Genomic DNA, 20,878 nt, shown 5'->3' with positions numbered 1-20,878 from the left:
TTGAGAAGAAACAAACTAAGGGACAGCACCCAGGTCCTGAGTTCAAGCCTCAGTATTTGGGAAACCTCAACATCACACCCCTCATCTTACACAATCTGTGTTTCAGAATTTGATAGCTGGTCCTCCCATTGTCCAGGATGAGGGGCGGTGAGCGTGTGGCTCAGCCAGCAGGGGGCACACACACGCGCGCCACATCAGCTGGCACTTCAGGGCTGAGCCTAGCCAAATGGCTGAAACCAACCCAGCTGGAACCTGGCCTGGTGCTGGTAGAGTAGCCTCTCCTTCCAGAATTAGGAGACACTGACATACACGGGGACCTCTGAGCTGCCAATGGGTGACAAAGTTCAGGGAGACTCCATCGGTGGTGGAGCCCCCCCAGAAAGACACCCCAAGTTCTATTCAGATCAGGGTTGTTTTATTGCTTTGAAAGTTCTTCCTCTCCCCTTCCTCCATTCCTTTCTCCTTCCCCTTATGTTCCCCCTCCTCATTGTTTTAGATCCCCCACCTCCAATCCCCTTATGCTCCCCCTCATTGTTTTAGATTCCCCACCTCCAAAGTGGGCATACAGGGAAGTGTGGGAATTATATGCAAACATTTTCACAAAGAGAACCAGAACCCCACCAGCCCCCTACAAAACACTTTTGTGTTCATCAGCTTTCTGTGACTGTTACAAACACCTGTGATAAGCCATTTATAAAGGCAAAAGGGAGCCAGGAACCTGTGGCTCAAGCCTGTCATCCTAGCTACTTAGGAGACTAAGATCTGAGGATTGCAGCTCTAAGCCAGCCCAGACTGGAAAGTCCATGAGACTCTTATCTCTAATAAACTACTCAGACAAAGCTGGAAATGGCACTGTGGGGCTGGGGATATAGCCTAGTGGCAAGAGTGCCTGCCTCGGATACACGAGGCCCTAGGTTCGATTCCCCAGCACCACATATACAGAAAACAGCCAGAAGCGGCGCTGTGGCTCAAGTGGCAGAGTGCTAGCCTTGAGCGGGAAGAAGCCAGGGACAGTGCTCAGGCCCTGAGTCCAAGGTCCAGGACTGGCCAAAAAAAAAAAAAAAGAAAGAAATGGCACTGTGGCTAGGCATTCTAACAAAGAGGCACACATCTAGCCCTTGTTTGTATTTTTCCCCCCAGTCCTAGGGCTTGGATTCAGGGCCTGGGCACTGTCCTTGGCTTCTTTTTGCTCAAGGCTAGCACTCTACCACTTGACGCCGATTCTGTTTTTTTCTATATATGTGGTGCTGAGGAATTGAACCCAGGCCTTCATATATATGAGGCAAGCACTCTTGTCACTAGGCCATATTCTCAGTCCTGCATTGGTTGTTTTTGAGACAGGGTCTCACTTTCTGTCCAGGTATGCATCTGGACCTCTATCTATATATTTTAGGCTTCCCATTATAGTTGAGATGACAGGCATGTACCGCCACACCTGTCTTCTTTCATTGAGGTGGAGTTTTGGGGACTTTTCTACCTAGACTGGCCTGGAAGAGCAGTCCTCCTGGTAGCAGCCTCCTGCATAGCTAGGATGACAGCTGTACCCAGCTATCGACTGAGATGGAATTTCATGAACTTTTCTGCTGAGTCTGGATCTTCCCAATCTCACTCTCCCAAATAGCTAGTATTATATAGGAGGAGCTATATAATCCTGGCACCGGGAAACTTCTCCTTCCTCCACTTCCTCTCCCTTTCCCTCCTCCTCCTCTTCCTCCTCTCCTTATTTTGTGGTACTGGGTTTGAACTTAAGTCTTAGGTCTGCACATCTTTCTTGCTCACTACTGTCCTCTACCACTGGAACTATACCACCAATCTGGCATTTTGCTGCTCAGTTAGAGTTGTCATCTCCCAGATGTTGGCTTTGAATAGAGATTGCCTAGATCTCAGTCTCTTGAGTAACTGGGATTATAGATGTGAACCACAATGCTTAGGAAAACAAGTTTCTTTCTTTCTTTCTTTTTTTAAAAAGCTTATTTAGAATTAAATGTTTGTTTTAGACATTAAAAATACTATTTTACAACCAAATCAAGAATTTTGAAAACCTGTGAGAATAGCAAGATAAATTCCCTTATACTCTTGGCCTAGATTCACAAATTAGCATTTTGCTGACTTTGCTTTATATGTTTGTGTGTGTATATGTGTGTGTAAACGCGTGTGCACACACACCACTGTATTATATTTTGCTGTGCAATGAAAATGTACCTTCCAGGTGTTCTGCATTGTGTATCTTCTAACATCAAGGGCATTCTATTACATAAACTCGTTACAGTTAGTCAATCCGAAAAATTAGATTATATTATAGATACATACTCTTGTTAAATGTATAGTTTATATTAAGATCTTGTTAGTTCCTTCAAACGTGTGTTGTAACACATACTTTTTAGCCAGGATTTAATCCAAGACCTTCCCCTGCGTGTAGTTACTGTAAGGTTGGAAGATCATTCCCTTAATGTCAGCGTGTGTGCTGGACCTGGGGCTTGAACTTGGGGCCTGGGTGCTGTTCCTGAGTTTGAGGCACAGCTCCAATTCCAGCTTTTGGCTGCTTAATAAAAATAAGAGTCTCATGGACTTTCCTGCCCAAGCTGGCTTCGAACCTCGATCCTCAGACCTCAGCCTCCTGCTGAGGCGTGCGCAAATTGCAGCTTCTTTAGGAAAGCCATCCCCTCCTGCCAACCCTCCGATCCGCCGGGATTCAGCACCAGACGCCCCTGGACAGCTCATGAAGCCAAAGCCTTCCGGAACTACTCCTCGATGGTCCACGTTTCCCGCCGGAGACATTTGGTGATTGAGTCCACCGCTCCGCGGGAGGAAACTACTTTCTCTTGATGGTGGAGAGGTGGGGTCGCAGAACGAGTGGCAGCCATCACAGCCAATGAAACTTAGGGATCTGCCAGAGGTACTCGGAGCAGCCAATGGGCGAGGTGGTGGGCGGGGCGTGGGTAGCGGCGCGCTGAGCCGGGGTCTCGCCGGGTCCGCGGCGGCGGGGTCAGCACCGCGCGGGCGGTTGGCGGCGGGCGGCAGCTGCTGGCGGGCCCGGGACCTGGCTCAGGTTCGTGTGCGGTTGGGGAGGAGGACGGGGCGCAGCCGGGAAGGGGTCCTGGCGGACTCCGCTGGCCGGTGAGTCGAGGCCCGGCTCCAGTGTCCAGCGGCGTGGGGTATTCAGAAGGCGCTCAATAAGTGCAGAAAGGAATGAATGAATGAGTCCGCCTCCTCCTCGGCCGAGTCTCATTAGCCTCGGGCCTGAGGCCACGCTCAACACCATTCTATGGGCCGGGGCATCCAGACACCCAGTTGGTATTTATTGATCGCCTACTGTGTGCCTTGATGGTTCTGACTCCATAGCTTGGAGGGAGGGTTGACTGCAAACGACTTTAAATCATTAAATCCCCCTACCTCCTCTAGCCGGTACACAAACAGAAGAAAATACTGCTAGGAAAGGGCCTGGGAGAGACCCCAAGGCCTGAATTGAAAGGAGAAGGTGGTGTGGGAATGGACGGGTGGATCGCTTGATTGGTAGGGAACCACAGATAAGGAAGAGCTGAGGTTCTTGCTAGTAGCAGTGATTTTGGATGCAGGGTAATATTTCCATTTGGGGCCATTGAGTCACACAGAAAGAGGTTCACAGGCATAGCTGGCCCATTTGTTCTTTGCCAGGCCTTGGTATTGGTGTACAGGAGGGAGTTGACCAGGGCAGGAGCTGGGGGCAGTGAAGTAAAGGGAAGGGAAGGGAAATCAAAGAAGGATGTTGTAGACAGAATAACCTGTGCAAAGGGCCTGGGGGAGGAACAGACTTGGCACTTTTGTGGTATGGGAAAGTGAGTGTAGGCTAGAGTGAGGCAGAAGTCAACAATGCCAACCTTAAGCCTTGCAGTTAAGAGTTAGGATTTTCAGCTGGGCTCTAATGGCTCACACATGTAATCTAACTACTCAGAAGGCTGAGATCTGAGGATCAAGGTTCAAAGCCAGTCCAGCACAAAAAAGGAAAGAGCTGGGATTCTGTTTCAGGGGCATGAGAAGTCATTTGTGACAATAGAAGGAGGGGGGCCTTTTCTGTGCCTGGGAAGCCTAATGTTTCTGCTACCAGGCTTACATAGCTACTGACCCTTTGAAAGGTGGCCTGGAAGCAGAATTTCAAGTTTTATTTAATTTGGATTAGTTTAAACAGATACGTGTGGCCGATGGCTATTGGCTTATTTTTTTTCTTCAAATTTTTATTATCAAACTGATGTACAGAGAGGTTACAGTTTCATACATTAGGCATTGGATACATTTCTTGTACTGTTTGTTACCTTGTTCCTCATACCCCCCTCTGGCTTATTTTTATTTTTTTTTCGTGTGTGCTAGTACTGGGACTTGAACTCAGGGCTTGGACACTGTCCCTTAGATTTTTCACTCACAGTGAGTGGTAACTTGAACCACAACTCCAGTGTCCATCTTTTTTGGTGCTTCATTGACGATAAGAGCCTCAGAGACTGTCATCCTCCTATCTCAGCGTCCTGAGTGGCTTAGATTATAGGCGTGTGCATTGGGGTAGAGTCTAGTCCCCACATATGATGGGTAGCCTTGCCCCTAAAGCTGACAGCTCACTGTCATCCTGGTATTCACAGTTGCCAGGCTGAAGCATGCGCCCCCAACCGTGTGGCTTGATGCGGTAGCACCTCGTGGCACCAGCGTGTTCGTCCATCCACACATGGTTTGGCCCATCCCAGGCCACCACCATGGTGAAGCTATTAGTAGCCAAAATCCTTTGCATGGTGGGCGTGTTTTTCTTCATGCTGCTGGGCGCCCTGGTGCCCGTGAAGGTCATCCAGATGGACTTTGAGAAGGCCCAGCGCTCCCGGAAGGTTCTGTCCCTCTGCAACACGTTCGGCGGAGGCGTCTTCCTGGCCACCTGCTTCAATGCCCTCCTGCCTGCTGTGCGGGAAAAGGTAAGCCCTCCACTCCTTGGGAGACTCTGCCACCATGCTCTGAGAGTGACAGAAAGGACAAAGTACTTTGCTGCATGTCTTACCAGATGATGAAGCTGTGGATGGGACCTGGGTCAGGACCACTGAGGAACCCAGTGGACAGTGATTGTGTTTGTGATCCTGGCTACTCAGGAGGCATAGGTTGGAGTGATTGGGGTCCAGGCTGGCCTGGGGAAATTAGTGAGATCCCATCTAGACAAAACAAGCTAGTGTGGTATCAAATACCTGTCATAGGTAGAAGACAGTTCAGGCTAGCCCCAGGCAAAGACTCAAGATTATCTGAAAAAGAACTGAAATGAAAAGAATGGCAGCTTGGATCCAGCAGGGGTGTGGCTTGAGAGATAAAGGCGTGGCCTGAAATGCAGGGATGTAGCTCAAGTGTTGGCCTGGTGTAAATGGTGGTGGTGTGGTTCAAGTTGGGAGTGTGGCTTCCTGGATAGGTAGGACCCCTCTTTACCAAGCAAGGGGCCCTGAGTTCAAATCCTGGTACTACCAAAATGAAAGTAAAATGTGACCTGCCTTCAATGTCTGCATCTGTCAGCTACTGCTGTGTAACAAATCACAATGAACTTGGCATCTTGAAACCACAAAGTGTTTATTCCCTCAGGGTTTCTGTAGGTCAGGAGTCTGGGTGCTGCTTAGTGGGATTGCTGGCTTCCTGGCTAAATAAGGCTCTCTGGGGCAGGAGTCCCGGCTAGACCCCCGCCTGGGGGTGGACCGGCTGTGAAGCACTCATGGTTGGGAGCTGGGTTCGGATCCTTGCTCACTGTGGGACCTTGGGCTTCTGAGTCCTGGTGGGGTGGGCATCCTGGCTTGGTGGTTTGTGTCATTAACAAGCTGCCAAGACTGCAGGGCTTCCAGGCATGGGAGTGGTGGGGGGGGGGTGAAGTGGCCCCTCATCCAGGGAAGACAGCCTGAGGCCAATTTGGACTTGGATTGGCTGGAGGCAGTATTAGAAATAGCTCAGGATGTTGGGGTGTCCCATAGGAATAAGGATACGAATTTGAATCTGCAAGCCACAGTTTCCTTCTGCAGAAGGGTGTGCATTCGCCAACAATCTGGCCAGCAAGCACAAGGAGCGGGCAGGCTGCTTCCTTCCTATCCCCAACCTGCAGGCCCTGGGCCTCCACTCCCATTGGCTGAGCTCAGGCTTACTATCTGCAAAAGGATGTGGCCTAATTAACAGGATGTAGTTAAAATTCACGAAACTTCTAACAGTTATGTCTTCATTAACGTGCTCAGGAGGGGCTGGGATAGGAATGTGGCTTAGTGGTAGAGTGCTTGCCTAGCATGCATGAAGCCCTGGGTTCGATTCCTCAGCACCACATAAACAGAAAAAGCCAGAAGTAGCTCTGTGGCTCAAGTGGTAGAGTGCTAGAAAAATAAAAACAAAACAATAAAGTTCTCAGGAAAAGGATGTATGTAACAAAAAATAATTAACGAAGGGCTAATCCACCTAGCTTAGGAGCCCTTCAGAAGAAAATGTTCTCTCATAATGAACAGAAAGGAAGCAGACTACTTTGATAGAAAAGATGCTTTTCTATGGGCTGGGAATATGGCCTAGTGGTAGAGTGCTTGCCTCATATACACCAAGCCCTGGGTTTGATTCCTCAGCACCACATATATAGAAAAAGCCAGAAATGGCGCTGTGGCTCAAGTGGTAGAGTGCTAGTCTTGAGCATAAAGAAGCCAGGGACAGTGCTCAGGCCCCAAGTTCAAGCCCCAGGACTTGGGGCTGAAAAAAAAAAAAAAGGAAAAAAAGAAAAAAGAAAAAAAAGATGCTTTTCTAAAAGCAGGGTGCCAGGGCAGTACGAGGGCCTGTGGCTGTGTCCTGACCACAGAAGCCAGCAGCAACCTTCATGGGGGGCTAGGGCCACATCCTCTCTGCCTGATGAGGACCCCTAGTCTTGGAGTCTGAATTTGTAGGAGCTCCCCACCCCTGGCCTCTCATCCCCCCCTTTCCCTCAGGCTCAGGGTGGAGAAGGGAGGGACCTAGGCTTAGGTTTGCGTTGCACAGCCCCTGGGGTGCACCCCCACCCCACCCATCTGCTGGTAGGAGGAATTTTGTGTGTATTGAAGGCCCCGATTCAGCTGACCATGGAGGTCATCTATGTGGAAATGACCTGGGGTGGCCTGGCCTAATCAGGCAAGCTGCTGTCCTCCTCTTGGGGGATACTTGTGAGCATCAGTGTCCCCAGCGGGGCCTGTGGGAACCTCTGGTGGCTGCCCAGCAGCAAAGGTGGTAGCTTCTCTACAGCATTGTGCTGCGGCTAGGACCTTGTCTGTCTCCTCCCACCGGGAACACCAACACTAGGAGATATGTGGGGACACACTGTCATGATGGGGGGCTTCTGGCTGGAGGAGGCTGGAGACACTGCATAGCACCCCACAGGGTTCAGGATGCCCAAGTGTCATTGCTACCCCAGTTATCATAAAAACCAAAAATGTTGAGACTGGGGATATGGCTTAGCGGTAGAGTGCTTGCCTAGCATGCATGAAGGCCTGGGTTTGATTCCTCAGCACCACATATATAGAAAAAGCCAGAAGTGGCACTGTGGCTCAAGTGGTAGAGTGCTAGCCTTGAGCAGAAGAGCTCAGGAATAGCACCCAGGCCTGAGTTCAAATCCTAGGACTGGTACACACAAAAGAAATGTCCTCAAACACTGGCATGTGGGAACACCACATACATGTGTTGGGCATGAGTGTACGTGTGTGTGTGTGTGAGAGAGAGAGAGAGAGAGAGAGAGAGAGAGAGAGAGAGAGAGAGAGAGAGAGTGCTCATGATGATCCATAAGGAAATGGGGGGGAGGAAGGGTGCATGTTGGGTGCTGTCTATCCCTCTAATATTGCCCATCCTGGGGGGGGTCTGTGAGCCAGAGTGCAGGTGGGGTATGGTTGGGAGACAAAGGGAACAGCTCACAAAATGTGAGGACAGAGACACTCGGTCCTCAGACCCTAGAGAGACCAGGCCGCCACCTTGCCAGGCCAGTGGTGGAGTCACCTGCAGGGCCCACATAGGCAGAAAGTCGAGGGCCAGGGGCTCTCTGTCACATGAGGCTGGAGCCCCTTGCACCCCAGTCCTACTGAGGCCAGGGAGAAATAGATGCCCACAGTGCTTGCCATGCCTGGTAGTTCTGTTTCTGGAACATTCAATCAATTAAGTGCCAGCCTTGGCCTCACTTGGTGCCAGCCACATGCTGAGGGCCTGCTGACTATGTGAGACCTGTGCCTTCCAATTTGCTTTGGAAAGTTCTCCAGTGGCTCTGGGGTCCTGGGGTCAAGGAGACATGTCACCAGGCTCCATAGTCACTTTCAGATGTCTTCAATGCTGGCTCTGGTAGCAGAGCCCCTCCTACACAGGCAGCAGGCTGTTGCTGCTGTCCTGGGACCAGCTGCCCAATATGGGGCTGGGCTGGCGTGTGTATGTGTGTGTGTGTGTGTGTACACGTGTGCAGGTGTGCATGTGCATGTATGCTGGTCTGGGGGCTTGAATTCAGAGCCCGAGTGCTTCCCCTCAGCTTTTTCACTCAAGGCTGGTGCTCAGCCACTTGAGCCACAGCTCCACATCCAGCTTTTTGGTGGTTCATTGGAGATAAGAGTCTCACGGACTTTCCTGCCTGTGCTGGCTTTCCAGCTGCGATCCTCAGATCTCAGCCTCCCGAGTAGCTGGGATTGCAGTATGAGCCCCTGGCTAGCTGCCTGGCTGGCCTTTATATTTGTTATTTGGGTCTTCGATGCATCCAGGCCGGCGTGGAACTCTCGCTCCTCCTGCTTCAGCCTCCCAGGTGCCTGGCCACCGCCTGCCTGCTGCCACGTCCTGCTAAGGCCTCCTCCTGGCTGCCTCTCTGTGTGTGTCTTCAGGGCAGGCCTCTCATTGTTAAAGCCACCTGTTCTTTGGATTAGGGTCTTCAGTGGCCCCACAGTCACCCTGGGCCTCTGTAAAGGCCCTAGCTGCAACTGTATCCCTATTTTTGACATACTAGGAGTTAGGGTGCTCCAATGTATGATTTGGGGTGGTGGGCAACAATTATATCTGCGCTCTGCCAGATGCTGCTGTGTTCTGCAGTTCCAGGGGACCATACCTCGTGGGGGCCTTGTGATGCCCCAACAGTGGGATCTTTTGTTTGGTACCACTCTTGGTTTTTGGCAGTACTAGGGTTTAACTCAAGCCCCTTGCATTTGCTAGGGAGAATTGCTATCAGGGGAGGCACACCCCCCTCCACCCCTTTTTCTCAGGTAGGGTCTTCTTTGTTTGGGCCAGGCTGGGACCACCATTCCCCTCTCTATGCTTCCAGCATAACTGGGATCACGGGCATAAGCCACCACACCTGACTTAGTGGTCGAGATGGGGGTCTCATCTTTGGCTCTGGCTGGCCTTGGACAGTTGACCCTCCTGATCGCCATCTCCCGAGTAGCTGGGATGGCAGGCATGGTGGCCCACGCTAGGCCCTCATCTTGCGGCCTCGGGACGACGTGCTGGGTGGGGGTGGGGGGACAGTGGGCTCGGCTGACTGTCCACCCTCCCACCCCCCCACCTGTCCCCCGTCTGTACCTCCTGCAGCTCCGGCAGGTGCTGAGCCTGGGCCACATCAGCACCGACTACCCACTGGCCGAGACGCTCATGCTGTTGGGCTTCTTCCTGACAGTCTTCGTGGAGCAGCTGGTGCTGACCTTCCGCCGGGAGCGGCCGTCCTTCATCGACCTGGAGACCTTCAATGCCGGCTCGGACGCCGGCAGCGACTCCGAGTACGAGAGCGCGGGCGCAGGCGCGGGCGGGCGCGCACTCTTCGCGGAACCGCACGCGCACGCGCACGGCGGGCTTCGCCTGCAGGAGCTGGCGCGGCCCGGCCCGCTGCGGCTGCTGGGCCTGGTGTTCGCCCTAGCGGCGCACTCGGTGTTCGAGGGCCTGACGCTGGGCCTGCAGGAGGAGGGCGAGCGCGTGGTGGGCCTGTTCGTCGGGGTGGCCGTGCACGAGACGCTGGTGGCCGTGGCCCTGGGCATCAGCATGGCCCGCAGCGCTGTGCCCCTGCGGGACGCGGCCAAGCTGGCGGCCGCCGTGAGCGCCACCATCCCGCTGGGCATCGCGCTGGGCCTGGGCATCGAGAGCGGCGCGCGGCGTGCCGGGCAGCGTGGCCTCCGTGTTGCTGCAGGGCCTAGCGGGTGGCACCTTCCTCTTCATCACCTTCCTGGAGATCCTGGCCAAGGAGCTGGAGGACAAGAGCGACCGGCTGCTCAAGGTGCTCTTCCTGGTGCTGGGCTACGCCGTGCTGGCGGGCATGGTCTTCCTCAAGTGGTGAGGCCACTGCGCAAGGCCACGGCGCCTTCGTCCTCCTTGCCCTTGAGCCCGCCACACCAGCCCGGCTGGAGAGCTAACAAGAGGGGCTCTGGGACCACGACCGCGGATGCTGATCTTAACATACTCTAACAAGGGAACTAACCAAAGCCATAGGACCATGTCAGCGGCATCAGCAACAGCGTGGCCACCGCCCACAAAGGGGGGTGGGCGGCCGGGTACCACCAACCCAGACCCCTTCCCCTACTCCAACCACCCCATTGCCTCCCCAGCTGTGCCCAGAGCCCTCACAGCCACTGGTTCCCCTCACCCCCGAGGCCCGTGCCCTCCAGCCCTGCGTCGCTGAGACCCTGCCTGCCTCCAGCACCCCAGTTCTGAGGGCTCATGAGAGGCTTGTGTCATAGCCCCAAGAGGGAACATCTATTCCGCAATTAGAGGGCTCTGTTCCTCCTGCCATGGGAGGTTCTGCCTTGGGACAATGCCAACCCCGGTACCCACTCAAGGCATAGGTGTTTCCTGAGCCCTCAGTAGTGCCCCTCCTCTCCCCCCACTGCTGTGGCCAGGGGTGGGGCTGGGGGCCTGGCCTGGGGTTAGCACTGCCGCCCAGGCCTCCACAGGAAGATGGACTCATGCAGGGCATGGGGAGCAGGGCAAGCTGTACCCCCTCATCACCCAGAGACAGCCTCACCTGGGGTGCAGCGGCACAGCGGGAAGCAGAGGGCCCAGGGGGCCAGGAAGACCGGACCGGAGCCACAGCAACCTCGCCATCTGACCTGTCGCTGAGCAACCCCAGCTAGCATCTGGGACCCAGAGGCAGGCGACATTGCTTTGCTCTGGGAATTTGCTGCACCCAGCTCCAATCCACCCGTTGCCCTCCGTGGCCTTTACCGCCTCTCAGTCACCTGGAGCCTGGGCTGCAGGCCTGGCTGCGGAAGCCACCTTGTCTCAGGTGCCCACGCTGTCTCACCCCTCCATGCTGGGCATCCTTCCTGTGCCCAGCACTGGGTCCCCACTGCCCTCTCCACCGGGGGCTGCCCCCATCTGCCTGGGGCCCTGGGCCTGGCTGCTCTGCACTCTGGCCCAGGCCAGGTGGGTGCCAGGCTTCAGGACAAATGAACTTGGAAAGACCTTAGCTCTCCTTTTGGTTACCCGGAAGAACTTCCCAGAAGCCAGGGTGAGTGCCTAGATGCTTGTAAATAAAGGAGATTCCCACCCCACCTCTGGACACTGGGGTGTGTCACCTCCCCTCCCCCATCAGGGCCCCACCTGCTCCCAAAAGAGGCTCATCCTGGGTTTCCGGTCCATCAGGGTCCCAAGGATGAGGCTGGGTGGGGTGGGAAGGCTTCTTCCCCCCATACTGCTGAAATGCCAAAAGCACAGTATAGCAGCCGTCTGCCAGCTTCATGGCACAGTCCTGGGGACACCAGAAAGCCTGTGGACCTGTCCCCACACCACTGAGGAGTCTACGAGATCTTGCCTGCCCCCTTGGTGCAGAATTACCCCACATGCCCACCACACCGGCCACCTCCTCAGGACCCAGGCCCAGCTGCGGAAGGGCTCCTCAGCCCAGAGCCCGGGTAGCCCCAGAGCCCACCTGCAGCTGCTTTGCTTCAGGTCTGCCCTAAGGGCTAGCAAAGCCTGTCCAGGTTTGGGCAAGGCTCAGGCTGTGACCGTGCAGCCTGCCTGCTTGCCTGCCACCAAGATCCTGTCCTTGGGCTGTGGACAGCCCTGGGCTCTGTGCTGGGGGCCTCAGGCAGCTGGCCACTGGTTTTGGCTCCTTTTTTGTAGCTTCCTCCACTTTGTTTTGTGGGTGTTGTTTTTTTTTTTTTTTTTTTTTTTTTTTGCCAGTCCTGGGGCTTGAACTCAAGGCCTGAGCACTGTCCCTGGCTTCTTTTTGCTCAAGGCTAGCACTCTGCCACTTGAGCCACAGTGTCACTTCAGGCTTTTGCTATATATGTGGTGCTGAGGAATGGAACCCAGGGCTTCATGCATGGTAGGCAAGCACTCTACCACTAGGCCATATTCCCAGCCTGCTTCCTCCACTTCAACAAGGGGATGTGCACATTGCCATATTGGGGTCCCAAGCCAGACACGGCCATCTGACAGGGACGGGAGAAGCAAAGCTTGATCCCTGACATGGCCAGGTCGGGGCCTCCTTCAGCTTGCTAGGCAGGTGCTGTGCCAGGGGAGCCATGCCACCAGCCCTTCGGGCTTAGTGATTTTTCCTTTAGGCTGGAAAGTTTATGTCAGCTTGGACAATGATCTTCTTACCTAGGCCTGCATATCCAGAATGGCAGATGGGATCGGTGAACCCAGCTTTTACTGATTTTTTTTTTTTTTTTTTGCCAGTCCTGGGCCTTGGACTCAGGGCCTGAGCACTGTCCCTGGCTTCTTTTTGCTCAAGGCTAGCACTCTGCCACTTGAGCCACAGCGCCACTTCTGGCCATTTTCTATATATGTGGTGCTAGGGAATCGAACTCAGGGCTTTATGTATACAAGGCGAGCGCTCTACCACTAGGCCATATTCCCAGCCCAGCTTTTACTGATTGACATGGACTCCTTCAAACTTTTTCCACAGCCTAACTTCAAATTATAATCCTCCTGGCCTCATCCTCCTAAGTTGCTTGGATTTCAAGCTGGGAGACCCTTGGGCCAGGGCCTCCTCAGGGCCTTAGCACCCCATCTAATGGCATGTACCTGGTCCCAGTGATTGGCTTGGATAGCACTGAAGTCACAAGCCGGATGCTGGGGGCTCACTCCTGTAATCCTAGCTACTCAGGAGGCTGAGGTCTGTGGATTGAGGGCAGTTATAGCTCTACTTCATGCTTTCTTGGTAGTTAATTAGAGTCTCAAGGGGACTTTTCTGTCTGGGCTGGCTTCAAACTGCAGTCCTTAGATCTCAACCTCCTGAGTAGCTATAGGAGTGAGTTGCCTAGCCCTGAAACTTCTCACTAATAAACTACTCAGAAAAGGCTGGAAGTGGAGTTGTGGCCCAAGTGATAAAGTGCTAGTCTTGAGCAGAAAGCTCAGGGACTGCCCAGGCCAAGTTCAAGCCCTAGGACCTGCAAAAACAAAACAAAAAAGACTGGAGTCACACTGGGCACCCCCACCGCACCCCCTGGCTGCCATTGACTATGGAAAGCATCTACATCTATGTGATTTCAATGCCTGGAAAATTAGGGGGTCCCAGGCACTGGGCTTCCCCTTAAGGGTCCCTTACTGACTGTGACTCTCACTTGAGGTGACTGCCAACCCCCAGGAGCCCTGAACCCTGTCTAGGCTTCTGTGACTGGGGCAGTACCTGGGGTACAGTGGGTGGAGGCCAGGCCCCCCCCCTCAGTGTGCCTGGTGAGAATTGCTGTGGGTGTGGGGCACAGCGGGGCGGGTGAGGGAGGTAATGATGGCATGTCGGGCTCGAGTTTGTGCCATGTTTGTGCACAACTTATTAGCGTGGGTGAGCAGTGATGGCACAAGGCAGCTCCTCCTCGCAGCTCCTGCTCCCAGCTCCCAGAAGACTGAGCCTCCAGGGGGCCCCAGAGAAGCCGGCGGGCGACGGTCAGCCATGCCTTCCTCCAGGGCCCTCAACTGGGCTTTCCTGTGCATCCTCCTCAGCCATCCTGGTCCCTCCAGGGCAGACTGCAGGCAGGTGCAGCAGAAGCAGTCCTGTCCTCAGGAGCTGGGGTCTGAACCCCCCAGAACTCATGAGGATTGTGTCCCAAGACTGGGTTGCAGTGGGGCAGGAAGAGTCCCTGTCACCCAATCTGACCAGGTGGCCTTTAGAAACGTGGCCTGTCACCTCAGCGCTAGGGACATGGGGGCCCAAGCAGCATCCTTGGTTCTAGGCTGTGATGGAGAGTTCGGATCTCACCTAAGATCCTGGGCTGGGGACAGTGTGCCCCATGGCCTCCCCTGCAGGGCCGCCCCTGGGCATGTGGGAGCAGTATCAGGCCCTGTGGGCTTCGTGGGTCCTTCAAGGTGTGGAGCAGGGTCTCTGGCCTCCACCCAGTCCCTGCGCTGCGCGAATGGCACCATCTTAATGAATGCATGTGACCAGGCCTCAGCCTTCTCTTGTGATGCTCAAAATGGCTGGGTTCCCAGTAAAGAGACACTATCCTGCCAGGGATAGAGGCCTCAGTAATTGCCCCACACCCCTAGTGTGTATATTGGGGTGGGAGGGTGAGGGTGTGTCTTCCTTGATGTCCTGCCAGCACCTGGAGATGCCAGCCTATTTACTGGGTTGTGTTGGTGCCAGTCCTGAGGCTTGAACTCCAGGCCTTGGCACTGCCCTCAGTTTTCACTAAAGGCTGGTGCTCTACCACTTGTGTCACAGCTCCACTTCTGGCTTTTTGGTGATTAATTGGAGATAAGAGTCTCATGGACTTTCCTGCCCAGGCTGGCTTAAAACTAGGATCTTTAGATCTCAGCCTTGTGAGTACCTGGGATTACAGGAGTGAGCCACCAGCACCCGACTGCTTGGTGTTTTTTGTTTGTCTTGCCAGTCCCGGAGCTTGAACTCAGGGCCTGGGCACAGTCCCTTAGCTTCTTTTGCTCAAGGCTAGCATTCCACCACTTCAGCCACAGCGCTTTTCTGTGCATGTGGTACTGAGGAATTGAACCCAGGGCTTCATGCATGCTAGGCAAGCACTCTACCACCAAGCCACATTCCCAGCCCATGTTCAGTGCTTTTGAGACAGGGTTTCACTATGTTACCAGGCCAGCCTAAAACTCACAATCTCCCTGTTCCCACTTCCTAAGGGCTAGAAATACAGTTGTGTACCACCACATCTAAGATTTTTAAAAAATTTTTAGTCAGTTGTGGGGCTTGAACTCAGGGCCTGGGCACTGTCCCTGAACTCTTTTGCTCAAGACCAGCACTCTACCACTTTGAACCACAGTGCCACTTCTGATGTCTTGGTGGTTAATTGGCAATGAATCTCATGGACTTTCTTACCCCAGCTGGCTTTGAACTGAGATTTTCAGATCTCAGTCTCCTGAGTGGCGTGAGTCACCAGTGCCCAACCCTATTTGTTTTGTTGTTGGTGTTGCATTAGTGTATATCAAGAACCTAGTCATTTTGAAAAGCAAGCTAGATTTTGACAAATGATCTCCTTATTTGAAAATATCAATGCCAAACTTAAAAACACAAAGTATTGATGACCTTCGTGGGCCAAACTGGCCTGTGATGGCATCTTCTGAAGCCAGAGGCAGCCTCTGCCCACATGGCTGGGCTAATCCAGGGAGCCCAGAGGGAATGGAGGATGACAGCTCTGGGATATACGGAGATGATGGGACCTGGCCAGATCATGGTGGGTGGGGGTGGGGTCCCACAGGGCTGTGGGTCCAGAAGAAGTGCTTTGGGGTGAGTGGCTGTAGAAAGAGGGTCTGTAAGACAAGACCCAACCAAAGACCCCTCTACACCATGACAGGAAGCAGGGGTTTCTAGTTGAGGCCATGCCTGTTCTTTGCTGTGCCACTTTGAGCTGCTCACTTACCCACTCTGGTCCTCCGTTTCCAATCAGTAGCCCTGTGTGTATGCAGGAACCCTCATGGGGTTCACTGTGAGGAGTTAACATAGATGCTGAGCCTGTGGGGATACTGGAGGGGCTGGTGAAACCAAAGGGAGTTTCTCTCCCTGCCCATGGTTCTCAGACTCCCCAAAGGGAGAGTGGGATGTGAGGGCTTTGGTAGGGGGACTTGCCCCCGCCCCAAGTTCATGCACTCCTACTCAGCCTCCCTAGGGCCTCGAGTCACCCCATCCCTGTGTCTGAGTGATGCAAGAGGGGGCAGAGCTGGAGTGTCCACCAACCCAGCCATGGACCAAGGCTACAGCCACCCTGATTTGGGAGGCAGAGCAAGGCGGGACTGAGGCCTGTCCTCCGCTGGCTCTCGAGGCCTGGAGCCTGGCCTGGCAAACTATAAATAGCCAGAAGGAGCAAGGAGCTGCTGCTCTGCCCACTCTTCCTATGCATGAGTCAGCCTGCCCAGCCTGGGTGGTGCCCGAGGAAGCAGAGCCCAGCCCAGGGCCCAAGGGGCACAGAGGAGCCAGCACCCAGGGCGGCCATTGTCTGTGCCCTGTGCCCAGCAGCCCCATGTGGGTGGGTGTTGGGCATGCCTGACCCAAGAAACCACAAGGTGAAACCTGATCCTATTATAGACAGGGAAACCGAGGCTCTGCCTCTCCTGCACAGCACCAGACCATAGTAGCTCTGTGTGCCCATGGGGCTCCTGTGGTTGAGAGATGAAGGGTGTGGGGCCGTGTCAAGGACCCCTGTAGGTCCATGGAGGAGGGGGTCATAGAGGAACTGGGCCCTCAGGCAGTGGTGGGAGCCATGGAGAGCATTAGAGCGGAAAAGGTCATGGTCAAGGCTGAGCATTGGATGCCAAGCTGAGCGCAGTGAGCCCAGAGGCCAGGAGGCAGAGCTGGGCTGAGTCAGGGAGACTTGGTAGCACAAGAGAGAAGATGGTACATTTGGGGGCACTGCCAAGTCTCTAAGCAAGCAGGAATGGTGCCCCCCTCAGCCAAAGCCATAGAAACTGGTCAGTGGAAATCAAGGAGCCTGAGAGCCTGAGGAGCCCCGGGTTCTCACACCCCACAATGGGAGCTCCCACCTCTGATGTGCGCTTCCAGCTACCTGGGCTCTGGGAAGCCCCTCTTGTGGCTCCTGAGGGGCCACAAGATTTCCTAGGAAAGCACAATTCACAGTAGTGGACCACTGGCCTCCCATGTCCAGTTTCCTGTGACTTTGCCTAGATGAGGTCAGGATGGGCCAACAACCTCCTGGTCCTCAGGGGGGAGGGGATGGGGAGTGACTTCTTGTTATCTTTCCCTCAGACACACAGTCACACAAGCATATGTGTTCCAAAGAGCAATGTTTATTCCAAACCATGCATGGTGGTATACTCCTGTAATCCCCACCATCAGGAGGCTTAGGCAGGAGGATGGTGAGTTTTGAGGCCAGCCTAGACTATCTAAAGAGACTGTCTCAAAACAAAATAAAAGGCCAGACTCCAGGGGTTCATGCCTGTCATCCTAGCTACTCTTGAGGCTGGGATCTGAGGATCGTGGTTCAAAGCCAGCAGGGCAGGAAAATCTGTGAGGCTGTTACCTCCAATCAACCACCAGTGGCTGAGAGCTAGCCTTGAACAAAAAAGCTCAGCAACAGCATCCAGGGCCTGAATTCAAGGCCCAGGACAGATACACACACACGCACACACACCTGGCACACACACACACCCTGGCACAAGACAAGACCAGCTGTGTCCTAGTAAGAACCTGCAACCCGGGTTCGCCCACTAGTCCTCACTTTGAGCAGGACTCCACCTTCTGGAGACTCCCAGAGCCCTTGGCCGCCCTCCAGTCCTGACCCTTTCCCTTGTCCCCCATGGGATGTGGGCGGGGCCTCCGGGGACCCGCCCCCAGGCCATTGATTGACGGATGGATGGATCCCCACCCTGGGATGTCCCGGGGCGTTGCCCAGTGACCCCCCCCTTCGGGCGGAGCAGGGGTCGGGGCCGTCCACCTCTTCCTCCCATCCCCGCAGTCGGGGGTCGGTGACCTTGGGAGGGGCGGGGCGGAGCGCGCCATGGGCGGGGCCTTCGGGGGCGTGGTCAGATTGGGGGCGGGGCCAGCGCGGGCGTGACGCCGACGGTAGCTGCGGCGGCGGCGGTGGCGGCGGCAGCAGCGGCGGCGGGCGGGGGGCGCCGCGGAGCCAAGTGCACACCAAACGCATTCGAGGAGGAGGAGGAGGAGCAACGGCAGCCAGGTAGGCGGCGGGGGTCCGTGCGCGGCCCCGCGCCCCGGCTTCCCGGGCCTGCCAGGGTCGCCTGTCCCCCACCCCCCATCGCCCGCCCGGCCCGCCACTCGCTGCCCGGCCCGCCCCCCCAATCGCCCGCCCGCCCCCCGCTGCTCCCTCTCTCTCCAGCCTGGCCCGTCCCCCATCGCCCGCCCGCCTCCCGCTGCGCGTCCCTCCATCGCCCGCCCGCCCCCCCCCATTGCGCCCCCATCTCCCGCACGGCCCGCCCCCCGCTGCGCTCGCCCCCAGCTGACCCGAAGCTGGATCCCCTCCTGGGGCTCCCTCCATGCTCTCTCTGCCGCTTTGCGGCTCCCCACCCTCCCGACCCCGGGCCAGCCCAGTCCCTCGCTCCGCCCAGGACCCCCTCCCTCCGCCAAGGCCCTCCTTGAATCCCCGCGGATCCCGGCCGCACCCCCTGTTCCCCCCCTAGACCGTCAGCCTTCCCTGGAGCACGCTTGTCTCCTGCAGGGAACCCTCGCTGGTCAGGGCCTCGCTGGTCAGGGACCCTGGGTCAGAACCCCCCCTCCCGTCAGGTCTCCCACCTCAGGCCCCTGCGCTCTGGCTTTTCTTGTCCCTGACTGAGGTTGCTTCTATCTCCTGGGGCTCTGCCTGGCACTCACTGGCCGGAGGAGGACTCGGGGTCCCTGCAGGCCTGCCAGGCCTGGGGTCTCAGGGTGCGCTGCCTGGCACAGGCAGAGACACCATGGTACCTGCAGGTGCACAGGATGGGATTCAAATCCTGTCCAACCTTGTCGCCTCCAGGCTCTATGACCTTGAGCCAGCCCCTACAACCCCCCCCCCCAATTCCAAGTTCAATACTCCGTGACCACTCTATCCAAATGGAGCGGGAGGCCCATGACCAGGGGGTCCCTGGGCCTGTGCATGGTGATGGTCCTCATGGTAAATCCTAGGACCCAGTGAGGGGCCCCTCCCTGAGGACACCCCACCTAATGGAGGCTGCTGCTCACAGCACCCCCAGTGAGGCTCTCCCCCCTGTCAGTCACCCAGGTCCCCAGGCTAGTAGTGACAGTTTATCTGCACACTCGTGTGCCCACTTCTGAGGTGACCCCCTGGAAAGTGCACTGTGTGCAGAGCTCGCTGACTCTCCCCACTTCCAGCCTCCTTCTGGGGTGCACAGCATGCAGCCACACACCTACCTGTCAGTCACAGAGTTAGTGTTCAGCTTCTATAACTTTGCCCTGCCTGTCTCTGGGGTGTGTGTTAGCTTGTCCCTTTCAAGCTTTGGTTTTTTTCTTTTGTGCCAGGGGTCTTGAACTTGGCCTGGTCACTATCCCTTAGCTTTTTTGCTCTAGGCTGGCGCTTTACCACTTGAGCCACAGCTCCACTTCTGGCTTGTTTGTGGCAGTTCACTGGAGATAAGAGTCTCACAGACTTCCCTGTCCAGGCTGGCTTTGAACCACAATCCTTATCTCTCAGACTCCTTCCTGAGGAGCTGGGAAGACAGGCATGAGCCACTGGTGGCAGCCCCCCCCCCTTTTTTTTTTCCTTTTCTAACATGTCTGTTGCCTTTGATCATCAGAACCCCTGGGACAACACCCTGCATCCCTACCCCCTATGGAGCCCTAGGGGTTGTAGTAATAACCCTGACTCAGTATCTGTCCCGGCTCCTCCATGTCAGGCCAGCACCCCTCTGCCTAAAGGCCCTGTCTACAGTCTGCATCGGGGCTTCCAGCCTCCTCACGAGCTGGGCGTGAGAACAAAATTGACTTGGATCTGCTTATTCTGGTTCACACGGTAGGGTCCTGCCTGATTCTGAGATCACCATTCCCACACATGCCTCAGAGCAGGAACCTGCCCACAGTGCCTGGGATGGCCGCAGGGAGGGCTTAGAAACAGATTCCTTGTCTCTGCTTTTGCCTAGACACATTTGCCTTCCTGTGCCCCTTTCCCTACAATTCTTCTCCTCCCCTCTCCAGCCCTTCAGGAATCTCTGTGCTGTGTGACCTTCTGAGATGGCCAGACCTCTCTGAGCACAGGCGAGTGGAGAGAGGCTAAGAGGACTCTCTCCCTCTCAGGGACTTCCTAACGCAAAGAGCATGTTAGAGAGCAGGTGGACAGAATGGGCCAGAGCGTGCAATGAGGGGCTTTATCTTTAGCTTCAAGTTTTGTTTTTTTTTTTTTTTGTTCTTAGGCTTGGTCTGTGAGTTTTCGTCTCCCTTGAGGGTGGAGGAGCGGGAGGCAGGTTGATGGCGCTAGAGGAGATGAAGGACGTGGTTGGCAGTCGTACAGTGCAGATGCCAAGGGCTGTGGCTCCTGATCCCGTCCTTTGGGGGAGCTAGAGCCCTGGATTTGAAACCCTCTTCCTCCCTCTCCTGAGCGGAGCTGACAGGCTCCGGATGCTGAGCGCATCAGGGTGACTTGCTGAGCTGGTGAAACCACTCGGGTGCAGTGTGCCTGGTTCTGGTCGCCAGAGAGGCGAGAGAGAGGGGTGAGTGACCCAGCTAGAGAGGGGACCCCTGCAGTCAGGGGAGGGAATCAGGTACTCAGGCACCCCCCAAGCTTCTTCCCGCTCCCAGTACCCTTGGGGAGAAGGCTCAGGCCCCAGATTTTGTTAGAGAGAAATTAAGCCACAGAAGGGGCTGGCACTCGGCCCGCCTGTGAGACAGAAGTGCTAAGTCAGCCTGGCCGGCCAGCAGGGCGTTCCAGGACACCTCCCTCTGAGGATCCCCCCCACTCCTGCACCCTGGGGCTCAGCGCTAGTCCCCTGGCAGGCTGGGTGGCCTCTGACCTTTGTCTCCACACAGGGTTCACCCAGGGTTTTAGCAGCTGCCCCCTCTTCCCCCCTGGTGTCCACTCCACCCCAG

General features: G+C 55.5%; 2 protein-coding genes across 2 annotated transcripts in view; both read left to right on the top strand.

Moving 5' to 3' along the window:
• Sgta (small glutamine rich tetratricopeptide repeat co-chaperone alpha) overlaps nt 1–16,550 on the top strand; it is a 40,029-nt gene extending 23,479 nt beyond the window's left edge. Inside the window, exon 14 of the transcript XR_007210397.1 lies at nt 16,535–16,550. The gene's annotated coding sequence lies outside the window, so the exon portion shown is untranslated. The remainder of the gene's footprint in view (nt 1–16,534) is intronic.
• On the top strand, nt 2,946–10,367 carry Slc39a3 (solute carrier family 39 member 3). Its single transcript, XM_048342061.1, is given in 4 exon segments — nt 2,946–3,117; nt 4,608–4,928; nt 9,529–10,074; nt 10,076–10,367. Coding segments are annotated over 3 exon segments (945 nt in total). The 5' UTR covers nt 2,946–3,117; nt 4,608–4,718; the 3' UTR covers nt 10,265–10,367.
• Nucleotides 16,551–20,878: the final 4,328 nt, after the last annotated feature.

This window comes from Perognathus longimembris, chromosome 3 (genome assembly GCF_023159225.1).
Source record: "Perognathus longimembris pacificus isolate PPM17 chromosome 3, ASM2315922v1, whole genome shotgun sequence".
Classification (NCBI taxonomy): Eukaryota; Metazoa; Chordata; class Mammalia; order Rodentia; family Heteromyidae; genus Perognathus; species Perognathus longimembris.
Note: the sequence above shows the minus strand (reverse complement) of the source record. Positions and strands in the feature narration are given on the sequence as shown.